The sequence below is a fragment of the Danio rerio genome, chromosome 2 (genome assembly GCF_052040795.2).
Source record: "Danio rerio strain M-AB ecotype USA chromosome 2, GRCz13ab, whole genome shotgun sequence".
In the NCBI taxonomy this organism is placed as follows: domain Eukaryota; kingdom Metazoa; phylum Chordata; class Actinopteri; order Cypriniformes; family Danionidae; genus Danio; species Danio rerio.
In genome coordinates this window covers 53353963-53371374 of record NC_141022.1, presented here as the reverse complement: position 1 = coordinate 53371374, position 17412 = coordinate 53353963, and the positions used below count along the sequence as shown (strand labels likewise).

Genomic DNA, 17412 nt, shown 5'->3' with positions numbered 1-17412 from the left:
GGCTGCGGGTGCAGTTTATGGATTACAAGTGCTCACAATTTACATTTTGTTGATATGTGATCCAAATATTGTATGTTGAAACAGATGGAAATATGACCGGTTTGTGCTGCATTTCTATGGAAATCCCAGTGTAGCTGCCATTTTGGCCCATTGTTTGTTTTTTTCCCCGCCAGGTATTTGCACAGGCCATGTGACTAAAAACAATTATTTACATGTTTATTTTTTTCCTGAATGTGTTTTGATTTGTTTTTCAGTTTGTTTGAGGAGGACATCATGTCTTACGTTCCTCTCGCATCATTTCACCCCGGGTTCAACTTTTCACCTCGCTGCTCTCCTGGTTCTTCTCCCCAGAACTCTCCAGGTGAGTCAACCAAGAGCTTTAATCGGACACTCTTTTATTTATGTTTTATTCAAGACAACGTTATGTGATAATTTCAAGTTCATGTCTTAATTGCATGTGGTGTAAACATTCTAAATCAAAGTCACCAGCATGCAGAACTTAATGGGAACTGGTGTGTATGTAATATTTATGATCTACAATGTGTGAGCTTACAATATCAATTATATCAGTCTTTGCAAAATAACAAACAAATAAAAAGATGTCTTGAGAGTCTGAAGGCACTGTGTGAGCACGTCTTTTTGAATGCAGTGAAAACAACCTTATAATTACCGTAAAAAAAAAAATCCGTCTGACTTTTTTGTTAAAATGGTATAACATAGTTAAGTAATTTCACACGAGGAAGAGTGCTGTTTACACAAATGTGATATTCATTTAAGTGCAAAAGTTCTACAAACTGTTTTTTTGTTCAATGAAAATAAACACTTGAGCAGAACATTGGTGCGTCTCTGCACAACACTGCAGTGTTTTGTTGATTATCTTGTCAGGCCCTGTCCACACAAACATGGGTATTTTCAAAAGCCTACTTTTCTTCTATGTGGTTTGGCAGTTTGTCCATACAAAAACCGGGTATCAGGTGACTAAAACTTTCTGAAAACTCCAGCCAAGGTGAAGACATTCAGAAACTCGGGTTGCAGTTCTTGTCTCATGACGTCAGTGTGCATGCTGCTTTCTGCATGCCTGCATTCACACCACTGCTTAATTTGTGAATTACGAGGTTCCGGAACAAATCGGGGTAACGCATCCGGCATGTTACCCAAGGATGGAGAGGTGTTTTTGGGTTGGCGTTGGATGGTGGAGAAGTGTCGCGGGCGAAAGGGAAGAGCGAGCAGTTGTCGCGGACGAAAGTGAAGAGGGTTTGGGAGATGAGGAAGAAAGTGAGAGTGAACAGCAAACGGTGCTGTAAAATGAGGTGCCGGATGAGATTTCAGAGGTGCCGGACCTGGATCTGGCGTGTTTCGGCACAAATTAAGCCATGATTCACACCAAACACGTAAGACACGAATTAGGCAAATTCAAAACGTTCACAGCAAACACATTGCGTATTCGTTCACACTGCAGGACAGTAATCCAGCTCTGTTCTCATGTTTGCATTGATGAAAATACTTCATTCCCAGTTTAAAATGAACCCAGCAAAAAAAGGCTTTTATTGCTGCCTGTTGGTTCAGCGCTTATGTGTTTTCATGTGAATAAATTTAAAAAATGTAAAAAGTGGGTAAAACTATTAACCCATTTGTAAAAATACCAGTGGATGTGTGGACAGAGCCTTAGAAAGAGGAACTAATTTTGTTTTTAAATGAATCGGCCATTTTGAACGAATCATTTAAATGAAGAATCACTCATTGAGACTGGGAGATACTGCCATCTACTGGTGGTTTTGATGTTATACTTTGTTAATCCATGAAAGCCCTAAAGCAGCCAAGATTCCAGCACAAAATCACATTGGATCTTGTAGATTTGAGTCTAGATTAGCAAATGTTGATGCTATAAATGCAAAGTAAACTAATATAAAGTAATGTCTAATTATTTAATCGTGGAAAATTGTCTTGGAATATTTTACATCCAGCTTGTTGTTTATAGCAAAATAAACCCCTTCAGGGTGAAGCAAGTCCACTGTTAGCCATTTCCTGTAGAATCTACAGCACAAGTGTCAAAGCCAGTTCCTGGAGGGCCGCAGCTCTGCACAGTTTAGTATCAAACCTAATTAAACACACCTGATCAAACTAATTGAGTCCTTCAGGCTTGTTTGATACCTACAGATAGGTGTGTTGAAGCAGGGTCGAAACTAAACTCTGCAGGGTTCCAACCCTCCAGGAATTGACTTTGACACCCCTGATCTACAGTAACTTACTGTAAATCAATTACAGCAGAAACACTGTATTTACATTTACAGCACTATTTATCTTGCTGTATATTCATTTATAGTAATGTATGTGTGTCTTTACTGTAATGGTACAGTAAGTTTCACAATGTAACTTTAAAATAAAGTAACACCGCATAACTGTCCTCCAGTAAAAGACCGTTCATATTACAGTTAAATACTGTGTAATTAACAGTTAACAATGTAAAAACCTTCTGGATGTGCATTATACTTAAACTGGTCTCAGTGCTTTATTTACATAAATAACCTGACACAAAGCAAGGTTCAATGATGGTTCATTCACACACACTCTGATCTGCTCTAAAGGCTTTCTGGAGCGAACTCCTCTCGTTCCAGCCTGCTGTCTGTCTGGTGAGAGCTCTCCAGGTCAGCCGCTCTCAAACCTCAAAAACTGTCCCACCCAGCTGCCCCTTTCTGTGTCATGACAGACATTTACACACCCCGAGCCTGTTGTGTGTGTGTGTGAACATTCAAACCTCCGCCTAAAGCGTTTCCTTACACGTCCATGAAGTGTATCCTCTCATGTTGTAAAACCAATGTGCATGTTTGGACACAATCAAAAACGAAACCTAAATTGATGAAAGACAGAACTGCATTATCAAAGATCCCTATTGTTTTATACAATGAGAAGAATGATCATCTCTCCATTCACGTGTTTGTTCTGAAGGAGAACAAACTTCACTTCCCTTTGGAGTGCTCTTATGGTCTGCTGATCCTCAACAGTCATTCCCAGATGATTGGTGTTTGCAGTATGCTGGACTTCACACGTGTTCATGATTTATGGTTATTTCTCTTCTCTTCAGGGACCCAGAGGGCTCGGGCTCCAGCGCCGTACAGAAGAGACTTTGAGGCCAAATTGCGCAACTTCTACAGGAAGCTTGAGGCAAAGGGCTATGGGCAAGGGCCTGGGAAGATAAAGTATGTTAACACTGACTTATACTTGCAAAATAGAAATCCAAACAATTAATTAATGATTAATTGAAGGCACAATCATCAATTAAAGGAGTATTTTTTCATTAAAATATCTAAAAACTACTAGAACAGTAGTATATATTTTGCTAACATGAGTACTTTAAATGTTTCTAAGACTGTTAAATTCCAGAGGAATAAGCTATTTTAATTCAAGAGTTCACACTTAGCTGATGATTAATTGTAAAAGCTTGTTTGACATGCTGTCCTGGGAGAGAGCCCTGAGCTCATGACATCCTCGAGCCCAGGGCTCCCTCCCGTTGCAAGGCGGGAGGGGAGTTTGAGCTCAGGTAGATCTCGAGAATTGAGAATTGTTTACAATTTTATTACCTATGTATATTCTTTAGAACATATTTTATGTGCATTGTATATACTGTAAATTTTCTTTTTCTTAAACTCAACTACTTTTTATATATATTTTTTATATTAATGTTAAGCACCTTGGGTCTATGAGTAACGCAATTTCGATTCTCTATATGTCTTGTACATGTGGCTGAATTGACAATAAAGCTGACTTTGACTTTGACTTTTGACTTGAGAACTCCCCTGCTGTAGCAAGTGAATGCTCTTGAAATTAACTACGTACTAGAAGCGTGTCTAATTTGGATTGTTCAATTGACTTAATTGCAAGTTTTTAGGCAGTGGGAGGAAACCGGGGAACCCGGGGGAAACCCACGTGAGCACGGGGAGAAGTGCAAACTCCACACAGAAATGTCTGCTAGTTTGGTAAAGCCAGGAACCAGAGACATTCTTGCTGTAAGGCGACAGTGCTACGCACTGGGCCACCGTGTCACCCGTCTAAGAAGGAGGAGTAGGGGAGGGAGGGGGGACTCTTCAAAACGAAGATAGCAGTGGAATGAACCCCAGGGTATTTATAGTAGTTTAGGAGTCATCTGATTGGAGCGTAGTTAATTAGATAATGCGGATCCAGCCTCTAGCAATCATAAGCACGTGATCCTATCGAAATTTGTTTATACATAAACTTCACTTAGTGAGACGGAGTGTGTGCTGTGTGTTCATGCTAACGACGCCACACACCTTCCATTTATGGTTTGGTTTTATAAAGGAGAAGAATCACACATTAAGACTGGGAGATACTGCCATCTACTGGTGGTTTTGATGTTATATTTTGAGAGCCCTAAAGCAGCCAAGATTCCAGCACAAAATCACATTGGATCTTGTAGATTTGAGTCTAGATTAGCAAATGTTGATGCTATAAATGCAAAGTAAAGTAATAAAAAGTAATGTCTAGTTATTTAATCGTGGAAGATTGTCTTGGAATTTTACATTCAGCTTGTTGTTGATAGCAAAATAAACCCCTTCAGGGTGAAGCAAGTCCACTGTTAGCCATTTCCTGGAGAATCTACAGCACAAGTGTCAAAGCCAGTTCCTGGAGGAACAGTAGTATACATTTTGATAACATGTGTACTTTAAATGTTTCTAAGAATGTTAAATTCCAGAGGAATAAGCTGTTTTAATTAGTGAGACGGAGTGTGTGCTGTGTGTTCATGCTAACGACGCCACACACCCTCCATTTATGGTTTGTTTTTATAAAGAAGAGGGAAACACTTTAATATGTTGTGAGTGTTAATAGACTGCACAGAGCAGCATTATGACAGAAGCCTAAAATGTATTCAGTCTGATAAACAGTGTTATTTTTATCCACATGATCATGAGCAGAAGAATAGGAAGAGAGAACTTTGGCACAATAAAAGCTCTGCTGCTTTCCTGTCACTCGTCTCTCATCAGCAATTGCTTCAGCGTTTCTCTCGTTTTACTTCCGCTTTCAGCTTTACTCTTCTTCATACTAGTATTAAGTGTAAAGGTAGTAACCCACATAGCAAAATATCTCTGGCCCAGCTCTGGCCCAAACAATCAGCTTGTACTTGGCCCACATGCTGCAGTGAATAATGGTACATGACTGGACCAAGTCTGGCTTCCAGGCAAGGACAAAACATGGACCATATCTGGGCCAAGTCTAAGCCCAGTTAATAAGCAATAACTGCGCCTGAACTGGGCCAGAAATGTCAGTGTGTCACGACTGCAATTAAAGTTGATAAACCAATGAATCATTGTGCTTTAGGCACACTATAGGCGTGCTTTGTCTTGAAGTGAACTGATTGCTAGAATTGATTTATTTTTATTTGAAAATAATAACAAGGTTTTTAAAATTTAAGTCAAGACAGGCCAAGCTTACATGGGCCACATATCAATTATTAACATCTGGGCCAAATACTACAATTTATATCTGGCCCAATTATTGTGTGCCACCTTAAAGACGGTGTCATCTCTGCCAAATCAGGGCCATGTTTGGTCCACATGCTATATGACAGTGCCAGACGAATGACTGCTGTGCCAGATTTATGCCAAATCTGGGCCAGAATTCTTTGCTACCTGGGAAGTGTTGAAATCATCTTTATGTATCTCATCCATTAACAGGATTTCTGCAGGAGTCCTGTAGGAGGTAATGAAGATCACAACTTCCATGATTCCACACTCAGTCACACCATCATCAAATTACACCTTTGTTTGTTGTGAATACTCACCCTCTAGTGGCGAAAATTAAACACTATGCAATAATTGACAATAATGCAAAGAAGCACAAACAGGAATGTGTTGCTGCTCAATGAATATTTATTGTTATTGTCAATGTTGAAAACTATGTTGCTTGATTGTATTTAATAATTTTTTTTTCAGATTGATCGTCAGAAGAGATCATCTGTTAGAAGGAACGTTTAACCAGGTCATGGCCTACTCACGTAAAGAGCTGCAGAGAAACAAGCTGTACATCACATTTGTTGGAGAGGAAGGGTGAGATAGACCACACAATGCTCAAATATAAACCAGCCATATGAGAAGATTATATTATTCAAAGAAAAAAACTCTAATGTCTTGTTGATGATGGATATTAAAGGCATAGTTTACCCAAAACTGAAACTGTTATGTTAGTTTACTCACGCTCAGGTTATCTAATATGTAGCTGACTTTTTTCTTCAGTGGAACATTAAAAAAAGATGATTTTGAGCTGAACTCCTCATCCTTGGGGATTCATAAAATTGCAGGGAATGTTTTTTTTTTTTTCGATTAAAAATAAACACACACAAATGTGTCCAAATCAATGGCCCAGGGTAGGGCCAGACAGAATCTGCAGATATTATTTGCTATTTCTGCTGAGATCTTTGTAAAATCTTTGAAGATTTATGCGGAATGATTTCAGGAGTATCACAACTACAAACTTAGTTCCAATCCCAGTTATATCCCTTAGCCCTTACCCCTACGCCTCATTTTGTGCATTCACAGGAAGGGTTAGGTGTGTCCCAATTCTCTTTAGCTTGAAGACATAGGGCTAAGGGAAAGGGCTAGATAGCCCTTAAAACAGAGATTTTTAAGGACCACACTTGAAACCAACGGGTAAGAAAATTTCCCAGAAAACACCAGCCACAACAACAGCATGGCTGCACATGGAAGTAATGAGATCCACAAATTTGTATTTTTTGTCATTATTACGAAATTTTACAACAAACAAGCACATGTTTTAATACTCTCAAAACTGCGTTCATGTTTTACCATCATGCTTTAAAAAAAATGATAAAATAAAAAACGCAAAATTTGCTATCTATAAACCATAATAAAAACTCCTGTATAGCAGTCCCACAACATTCTCACACTCAAATACCCTGTCAGAAACGTCTAGTGCAGGGCTATTCAATTAGCGGCTTGCGGGCCAAATCCAGCCCCCGAGGCACTGTGTTCCAGCCCTCCAAAAACTGTGACCAAGACATCAAAAATAAATTTAGTTCAGTTGACAAGCGGCCACTATAGTTATGAAGTTACATGCGTACGTTCAATAACAACACAAGCTGCAGTTAAAGGCTGCACAGAGTGTGAGTCATCATCAGCGAGTGGTGCGGGCAGCCCAAAACATGTTTGTAGTAAAGGTTTTTGTACAATGCACTAATATCGTTAATAGGAATGCAACGATTAACCGATTTCACTATTAACTGCGCTTTAATTTGTGACAGTTTATTAATCGTAAAGTCTTCTCTAAGCCGCATTTCTGTTGCACGGAACGAAACGAAACCGCTGCAAAATGCCAAGTTGCCTGTGCGCTAGTTTGAAGTTTGAAGTACACCGAGGCTAATACGCACGCACACAGGATTAACTACAGCAGCGGCTGTTCCCATATCACAGCTTTTCCGCTTGCAGGTTTGTTATTTCTAATGTAAGAATATGACAATATGTGGGCGCCAGCGGAGCGACGCACTTGCGTCTTTTTGGGTGCACGCAGTAGAAAACATCCCACGGTGAGAGTTGTGCGTGCCTTTCAGTGCAATGTAAACAAAAGATATGTTAGACAAGTTATTATTAAAATGATTATGTATGCATGAATGCAGATGGCAACAACAGTTAATCTAAATAGCTACTTACCTAATATAAAGTTTGAATTTACATTAGACGTGATAACAGTGAAAGCATGATTATTCTTCAGACTATATAATCGTACAACCAAAATCTATAATTGTTGCATGCCTAATTGTTATGCAGTTCAAAACACTTCAGCAATGCACTGCTTTTGCTGTGCTCTGAAATAAAAAAATAAAAATAAAAAAATACCTCTATTGCACAGTGCACTCATATTATGTAGTTTCAAAATACAATCTATTAATATTTTAATGTAGAAAAAGCCAACATGGGCGTCTTAAGGAGCAAAAATATACAGCATATGGGCTGTTATATGCTGTTGTGTCATCACTCATATTGCAAGTTATATCTCTCCGGCCCTTCGTTTGGGATCCTTTTTCATGAACGGGCCCCCATGACAAACTAATTGAATAGCCCTGGTCTAGTGGCTGAGAATTACCTTTTTACAGTGTCTGCTATAATGTTAATGTTGTTTTTGGTGTGTTTACGGAGATGAATATGGCCACTGTGTAAATGCACAGTACAGTTATGAGCTTATTGCCACATTATACCGTTATGTTAACTTAATATATGCCTTCAGTGATTTCCTGAAGATAAATATAAAAAATAACAGAACTGGAATAACTCCAGCAGTCACGACCTCATATAAAGCATGAGATCGCGATGACATATGATGACGTGTGCAGGTGTTGTAGTGCTGTCCGTATTCTTAGAGGTGAATTTTGAAGCCCTTCCCCTTTATATACTGTTTCAAGGGCCAAGGGGTGCAAAAATAGAATTGGGATTGGGCCTAACATATGAAATTTTTTTTTTTTTGTTTCATTTAATGTTTACAATGTAAATCTAATAATATCCACTTATTTGGTAAACAAAGCAAGTCTGTCATATGATATATCTGCTAAAATACAGAAAGTATTATTTACAATCTGTATTGTGAATAAATCATATGAACATTTTATTATTACTATTATCGTATCACAATAATAATAGTGAAATTAATTTAAAAACGGAATAAATATAAATTTACACACATTTACACAAGTTAATTCATAGACTCGATGATGGGCTAAAAATCTGCGGAATTCTGTGCATGCAGATTCTGTGTGGGCCTAGCTGTGAATCCTGACGACACACTGAGACGCATCTAATTCACATCTAATGAGAAACATCTAATTCACATCTAATTCACATCTAATGAGACACATCTAATTCACATCTAATGAGACACATCTAATTCACATCTAATTCACATCTAATGAGACACATCTAATTCACATCTAATTCACATCTAATGAGACACATCTAATTCACATCTAATGAGACACATCTAATTCACATCTAATTCACATCTAATGAGACACATCTAATTCACATCTAATTCACATCTAATGAGACACATCTAATTCACATCTAATTCACATCTAATGAGACACATCTAATTCACATCTAATGAGACGCATCTAATTCACATCTAATGAGACACATCTAATTCACATCTAATTCACATCTAATTCACATCTAATTCACATCTAATGAGACACATCTAATTCACATCTAATGAGACGCATCTAATTCACATCTAATGAGACACATCTAATTCACATCTAATTCACATCTAATGAGACACATCTAATTCACATCTAATGAGACACATCTAATTCACATCTAATTCACATCTAATGAGACACATCTAATTCACATCTAATTCACATCTAATGAGACACATCTAATTCACATCTAATGAGACGCATCTAATTCACATCTAATGAGACACATCTAATTCACATCTAATTCACATCTAATGAGACACATCTAATTCACATCTAATTCACATCTAATGAGACACATCTAATTCACATCTAATGAGACGCATCTAATTCACATCTAATGAGACACATCTAATTCACATCTAATTCACATCTAATGAGACACATCTAATTCACATCTAATGAGACGCATCTAATTCACATCTAATGAGACACATCTAATTCACATCTAATTCACATCTAATGAGACACATCTAATTCACATCTAATTCACATCTAATGAGACACATCTAATTCACATCTAATGAGACACATCTAATTCACATCTAATGAGACACATCTAATTCACATCTAATGAGACACATCTAATTCACATCTAATGAGACACATCTAATTCACTGTCAAACAGTTAAAATCATTTTAGTTTCATTCTTTACATCTTGGATGACCTGTGTTTTTTTTTATTTTACAAGTATCGAAAGTAAATAAAGAGCACTTAAAAATGATTGATTAGTAGCTACACATTTGAGTAAATTGCTGATGTTTTTTTTTCTAAATTAAAAATAAAAGTTAAGTCTTTCAGAGATGTATTTGAATAAAACAAAACATGGCATGTTTACAGAAATAAGTTTATTCGGTTGTAGTCAACACAATACTAGTATTTGAACTTCAGAAGGGTTACAAAACCAATGTTTGGTGGAAAACCCTGATAAAATGAATGTCAACATTTTACTCATTTATGTCAGAATTATTAAGCCCCCCTTTGAATTTTTTTTCTTTTTAAAATATTTCCCAAATTATGTTTAACAAAGCAAAAAAAAAAAAAAATGCTCACAGTATGTCTGATAATATTTTTTCTTCTGGAAAAATTCTTATTTAATTTCGGCTAGAATAAAAGCAGTTTTAATTTTTTAAAAGCCATTTTAAGGTCAATATTTTTAGCTCCTTTCAGCTTTTTTTATTTGATAGTCTACACAGTACAAACCATCAATATACAATGACTTGCCTAATTACCCGAACCTGCCTAGTTATCCTAATTAACCTAGTTAAGCCTTTAAATGTCACTTTAAGCTGTATAGAAGAGTCTTGAAAAACATCTAGTCAAATATTATTTACTGTCATCATATCAAAGATTAAAGAAATAAGTTAATAGAAGTGAGTTATTAAAACTATTATGTTTTAAAATGGGTTGAAAAAATGATCTCTCTGTTAAACAGAAATTGGGGAAAAAATAAACAGGGGTAACAATTTAGGGGGGTTAATAATTCTGACTTCAACTGTATCTAATAAAAACAGCAATTGAAAAGAAGTAAAGCTTCTAGAGCTGGCACAGGCTTGCAGAAAATGAAAGTAATTTGGAAAATAAAGTATGTAATTATCAATGTATTATTTCAGCTTCATGTTACATCTTGAATGATACGGAAATATTTGTATTAATTAGCTTGTTATCAAACTCATTCTCTCAGATGGCCTGGTTACCACCCATGCTAATGTACAGCTGAAGTCAAAATGATTAGCTCTACTGGGATTTTTTATTCTTTTTCAAATATTTCCCAAATGATGTTTAACAGAGCAAAGATTTTTTCACAGTATTTCCTATAATATTTTTTTCTTCTGGAGAAAGTCTTATTTGTTTTATTTCTGCTAGCAGTTTTTAATAAAAAAACATATTTGTTTTCGATTGTCTACAGAACAAACCATCGTTATACAATGACTTGCCTAATTAACCTACAGCAGTTACACCTTTAAATGTCACTTGAAGCTGAATACTAGTGTCTTGAAAATGTCATCATGGCAAAGATAAAATAAATCAGTTATTAGAAATGAGTTATCAAAACTATTAAGTTAAGAAATGTGTTGAAAAAAATCTGCTCTACGTTAAACAGAAATTGGGGGAAAAAATATAGAGGGGTGCTAATAATTCTGACTTCAACTGTATGCAATCTGTTACTAGCTTCAAATGCCAATGTTGGACTTTATATTTCTCCAGTTAGCTTGAACACACAGTGAATGCAGTGGTTCTGTGTAGTTCTTTCTGAATTCTGCTTGTTTTTCCCAGTCTGGACTACAGTGGCCCATCGCGAGAGTTCTTCTTCCTGCTGTCTCAGGAGCTGTTTAACCCTTACTATGGCCTGTTTGAATACTCCGCCAACGACACATACACAGTCCAGATCAGCCCCATGTCTGCTTTTGTGGAGAACCACTTGGAATGGTAAGGTTTTTTCCACTTCCTCCCAGTGAATTCCACTTCCTGTGTGGCATGACTAAATTGGCATCGACAGAGAAATAAACAGTGTTGTTATTGCCAGTATGTCTGTTTTTGAGCTTAATTCACGGACCGCATGATTTGACTTGTGCTTTCAGGTTCCGCTTCAGTGGTCGAATTCTCGGCCTGGCTTTGATTCATCAGTATTTGTTGGACGCTTTCTTCACTCGGCCATTTTATAAAGCTCTTCTCAGACTGTAAGTAGACTAGAAATCGTTTAGCTCTAGAGGTAAAAATACAGATTTTTTGATGTTGTTGTAAATGTTGTAAAAATAAATGATGGAAAGAGAAGAGAACCCAGTCCAGGAGACTGAAAACAAGCAGAATTCCTTGTCACAGTTGCAGGTTTGTGCGCCTTCCAGAGTGTCTGTTTAGTCACGTGGGTTTGTTTTGTTTTGGTTGTCCACGTATGTTAGTTATGGTCACATGCTATGAAGATACTCAGCTGTTTTGATTAGCTCGCCAGCTGAGGCTCATTATCATGCCTATATCTGGGCGACGCTTCTATGTTTCTTTGTCAGTTCGTTGTGTTTGCTCATGCGTGTCTGTGCTCAGAACTGTGAGGGTAGACCACTGGACCCTGTTCGTCTGTCTGTTTCCTGCCTTGTTTTCCCCTGTTGCACACACATTCTACCCTGTTAGTTCATTTTGACTGCGTCAAATAAACTTATTACTTGCATTTGGATCCTTCTCTGAATCTTTATTTGATTGTGACAGAAAAAGAAACATAGAAGCGTCGCCCAGATATAGCCACGATAATGAGCCTCAGCTGGCGAGCTAATCAAAACAGCTGAGTATCGTCTTAGCACGTGAACATAACAAATACACGTGGACAACCAAAACAAAACAAACCCACGTGACCAAACAGACACTCTGGAAGGCGCACAAACCTGCAACCGTGACATTCCTTTATTGAGACGTGTTGGTTAATCTGCTGTCGTACAGCATCTTTAAGAAGTCAATGTGTGTGCAGAGCCTACTGGAGGTCTTAACAATTGGCTAAACGAAGCATGCAAATTCAGTATTGGAGTCAGCATGATGACCTGCATATAGGTGTTAGAAACCTGCCCAGCAACTGACCAGATGAGTTAATCAACAAAAGGGTTTCTTTAGCATGAAAGCATCACCCAAAGACAAAGGCAGAGTGGTTAAAAGCCTGCCTATAGCATTTGTATCACTTTGCCTCAGCCTGTAGTCAAAAAGACAAAGGTTAATGTCTCTCATGACTGGGCTGTTAATTGAAATGATATAATTAAAAACCAAAGAATATAACTTTTCAGTTACTTGTAAATTATTGTTCATTTGAAACTAGATTATATACATTTATATTTCCACATAAACAAGCATCTTAGTTGAAAACACAATATCATTGATGTAGCAAATTTGTAGCATCATTAATCCAGTTATCACGGTCACATGATTCTTCAGTAACTGGAAGGTTATGGTTTGTTTAGAAGTTTGCACCAGTAATAGGTAGCACAGTGGCTCAATTCTTAGCACTGTCACCTCACAACTAGAAGGTCATTGATTTGAGTCCCGGATGGGCCAGTTTGCATTTCTGTGTGGAGTCTGTCCCCGTGTTGGTGTGGGTTTCCTCCGGGTGCTCGGGTTTCCCCCACAGTCCAAAGACATGCGCTATAGGCGTATTGGATAAAATTAAATTGGCCATAGTGTATGAGTGTGTGTGAATGTGAGAGTGTATGAATGTTTCCCAGGGCTGGGTTTTGGCTCGAATGGGCATCTATTGCATAAAACATTTGCCGAAATAGTTAGCATTTCATTCTACTGTGGCGACCCCTGATAAATAAGAGACTAAGCCGAAGGAAAATGAATGAATAAATGAATATTTAGTAACAATAAATGTATTTACTGTCATGTTTAATCAGTTGGGAAAATAATTATATCTTAAAATATCTTTTTGATTAAAATGTTACTAACTGCAATTTTTGTAACTTCAATATGTGCATTGAAATTTGGATCGCACTTTATTTTAATGTACAATTCACACTGTTAACTATGACGATTAGCTGAATAATCTACTACTTTGATGCTTATTAAAGGGGCATGAAACCCCCCTCTTTCAGTTCAAGTCTACCGCAGAGCAGGGGAAAAGAGAGAAGTAACTGTTGCCAGTCAGCTCACAAAATGAGACAAACCGTGAGGAGACCCTTGATTTTATAGTTTACAAAGTTAAAATGCAAAGAAATAAACAGTAAGTAATTTAATGTCCTGCTACATTTGATATTCGTAATTTCATATAAACATTACCACAATTTCTTACATCATTAGAAAGATAGTCGTGTTTATATAAACACCATAAATTATGGCGACTTTTCTCCTTCTTATCCCCTGGTCTGAATGCAGACACAGTAGATAGCAGTGCAGCAGATCTCCTGCCATGTCTATTTCAACCATTAGCCCTGCCGGTAATCTGGAGGATTTTAAACATAGGTGAACACAGCAACACGGATATAGGCGATGTGTCTGAATGGTATCAAAATTGCTGATAAAAGACAAAGTCTGCCATTCTACACTTCTCATACAGCTCTCCCGACAAATATGCTTGCTACTGTACAAACCAACAGCTTTTCTGTGTCGGCCTTGACAAAATGGCGGGGGAAAATATGCAACAAACCCCATGGATCATGGAAACAAACAAATACGACATGTGCCGTGCATGTGCTGTGCCGTGTGCAGTCTCACCTAATCGTTAGGTCTGCCTTGCCATCAGAAAGCACGTGCTCTCATGAATAATTAAGAAGCAGGCTCTTCTCATAGGATAAGAAAACTCAGCTATGAATATTAATGAGAAACCAACGCGTCATCACTTCACTAGCAGATTTGCGTTATGTCACAGATTTTAATCCTACCCCCAAAAATTATTTGAAACCCGGAAAATGAAATTAGCTGACAAAAGCTCAAAATTATCTAGGTTTCCTCAAAATTAAAGCTAACAGGTGCTAACATTGTCTTAACTGATGCTCAGCAAACACAAATCTGTAAAAATCTAAAAAAAAGTACTCCAGGGTGTCTTGAACCTTTAATAGTTTGTAAGGTAGTAGTTGGGTTTAGGTATTGGGTAGGATTAGGTATGAAGAATTCAAATCTTATACTAAAAACAGTTAATATCTTAATAATAGGCAGGTAAAAAGCCAGTAGTAAACAGTGTGAATTGTTACTTAAAATAAAGTTTTTTACCAGCCTAAATTTGTTGCTGACTTAATTTTCAATAATGGGAATAGATATTATAATCATACAAAATGTGTTAAAAAAACTGTTAGATGTTTAAAACATTTTACATATAATAATAAGTAACATACATTGTTTTTTACATGATTATTTTATTTCAATTCACAAAACTGAGAAAATGTATTTAAAACATTTTACAGACTCAAACACATTTAAGCACATGTAATCTCTAAATAAATTCATATGTCAGTTAATTAGTTAGTCTGACTCATTTATTAGTCTAGGATTTATCGGAATACTACATCCTACCATATATTGATTTGTTTTGTGATGCGCTCTGTCTTTGCAGACCCACTGATCTTAGCGATCTGGAGTATCTGGATGAGGAGTTTCACCAGAGCTTGCAGTGGATGAAGGAAAATGACATCACTGATGTGCTGGACCTCACCTTCACTGTCAATGAGGAAGTGTTCGGACAGGTGGGAAAAGCACGGATGCAAATCCTGCCTTCAAATTCTGAAAATACTTCCAAAATGTCAGTTTATGTGATAAAAACTTTGTTTATTTTTATTGGGTAAATTTTAGCTTCAATCAGGACTATGGGACCTATTATGCAAAAATCACTTTTATAAGTGGTTTAAACACAGTTGTGTGGCAACAATATAGCCAGCTTCTAATGCTGAAGATTACTTTTTATGATCACACTTGATAAAAACAGTCTGCAGAAACACTTTGATTGACATTCTCCCTTTGAACGTGTCATCAAAGAAGGAAAGCACGCCCATTATTGACAATCTCTCCCTTATTAGCATAAGATGATAGTCTTGTATTTGAATCTGCCACTATGCTGACACACAGACATTTGTTCTCCGCCCTCATTAATCATTAATTGTGTGTGTGTATGTGTGTGTGTGTGCATATATTGTGTGTATATATATATATATATATATATATATATATATATATATATATATATATATATATATATAATATTGAGTGTATATATATATAATATTATATTATATATATATTTTATCATTTTTTATACATATATTAATTTACATATATTTATTAGGTCCAAGCAACATTTCCAGGTTTTGATGACTAGGGTATACATCAATACTTTAAAAGTACAGCAGTTTTCTTTTTGCTTTTTAAGAACAGTGCCATTTTTAATAAAAAGTTAAAAGCACATTCCATATTACAACGATTAATTTAAAAAAATTGTCTGTAAGTTCAGGTAATGTTTTATAAATTTATAATGCTTAAAGTGCCTGACCAGCAACGCAGTGTCGCAGTAGGGAGTGCTGTCACCTCACAGCAATAAGGTCGCTGGTTCGAGCCTCGGCTGGGTCAGTTGGCATTTTTGTGTGGAGTTTGCATCTTCTCCTTGCGTTCGCGTGGGTTTTTTCCTCCGGGTGCTCTGGTTCCCCCTACAGTCCAAAGACATGCGGTACAGGTGAATTGAGTAGGGTAAAATTGTCTGTAGTGTATGAGTGTAAAGGAGTGTGTGTGTGGATGTTTCCCAGAGATGGGTTGCAGCTGGAAGGGTATTTGCTGCTTAAAAACATGCTGGATAAGTTGGTGGTTCATTCCGCTGTGGCAACCCTGGATTACCTATTTTGTAATAAATTAAACAATAATCCTCTTTCTCTGTGTTGGGTTGGTTGTGTGTCAGGTGACAGAGCGGGAGCTGAAGTCTGGCGGAACGAATGTGCAGGTGACGGAGAAGAATAAGAAGGAGTACATTGAGCGGATGGTGAAGTGGAGGGTGGAGCGAGGCGTTGTCCAGCAGACACAGGCTCTGGTGCGAGGATTTTATGAGGTAAACATGCTTAAGATCCAATTTACTCTCTGCTGTGTACTATTAAGTCCAAGTGCCATTATTTAACCTCTGACCTGTGCATGCATGTGTGCAGGTGGTGGACTCTCGTCTGGTGTCTGTGTTTGATGCCAGAGAGCTGGAGCTGGTCATCGCAGGAACAGCAGAGATCGATTTGAACGACTGGAGAAACAACACAGAGTACAGAGGAGGTCAGAGCACACTCACAAATATATATAAATAAGTTCAAAAAATACACCAATACACTGTTACTGTGATTGGAGCATCAGCAAACTTTTGTATCATCACAAAAGCTATTAAAACACTCTTTAATGGGTTTTTTTCAAACAATTAAATTGTTAGTTCACAATAAATTGAAGACTCTGTTAATAATTACTCACCCTCATGTCATTTAAATTTAATGTGACCTTTGTTTTGAATACAAATGAAGATATTTTAGATGAAATTCAACCCTCCATACACAGCAACGGCCCTAAGACTTTTAAAGTCTAGAAAAGCACCCAAAAACATTGTCAAAATCTTACATTTGTGACTTCAATGGTTCAACTGCAATGATTCAAATCCCCAAGAACACTTCAACAAGAATAACATGAGGGTGAGCAATTAATAACAGGATTTATAATAATAACACGGGGCAGCACGGTGGCGCAGTGGGTTGCACAATCGCTTCAAAGCAAG

At 37.2% G+C, this 17412-nt stretch overlaps 1 protein-coding gene and 1 long non-coding RNA gene across 8 annotated transcripts in view; one reads left to right on the top strand and one right to left on the bottom strand.

Moving 5' to 3' along the window:
* hecw1b (HECT, C2 and WW domain containing E3 ubiquitin protein ligase 1b) overlaps positions 1-17412 on the top strand; it is a 93003-nt gene that overhangs the window by 65109 nt on the left and 10482 nt on the right. For 5 of the 6 annotated variants that reach the window (XR_015477865.1, XR_015477864.1, XM_087239782.1 and 2 more), the window contains 8 exon segments: positions 255-361; positions 3083-3197; positions 5946-6059; positions 11496-11648; positions 11801-11899; positions 15241-15370; positions 16570-16716; positions 16811-16925. Coding sequence is in view for 4 of the 6 variants with exons in the window: in XM_087239782.1 (XP_087095908.1) it covers positions 255-361; positions 3083-3197; positions 5946-6059; positions 11496-11648; positions 11801-11899; positions 15241-15370; positions 16570-16716; positions 16811-16925 (980 nt within the window). In the remaining 2 variants the exon portion in view is untranslated. 6 annotated transcript variants of the gene reach the window in all.
* On the bottom strand, positions 1477-7839 carry LOC147846514 (uncharacterized). 2 transcript variants are annotated; one of them, XR_015479084.1, is made up of 3 exons: positions 5727-7839; positions 3783-5570; positions 1477-3544 (listed from the first exon to the last, which is right to left on the bottom strand). It is a non-coding gene; the product is annotated as an uncharacterized LOC147846514 (long non-coding RNA). The 2 variants fall into 2 exon arrangements; XR_015479085.1 differs by having other exon boundaries at positions 1728-2011; positions 4590-5570.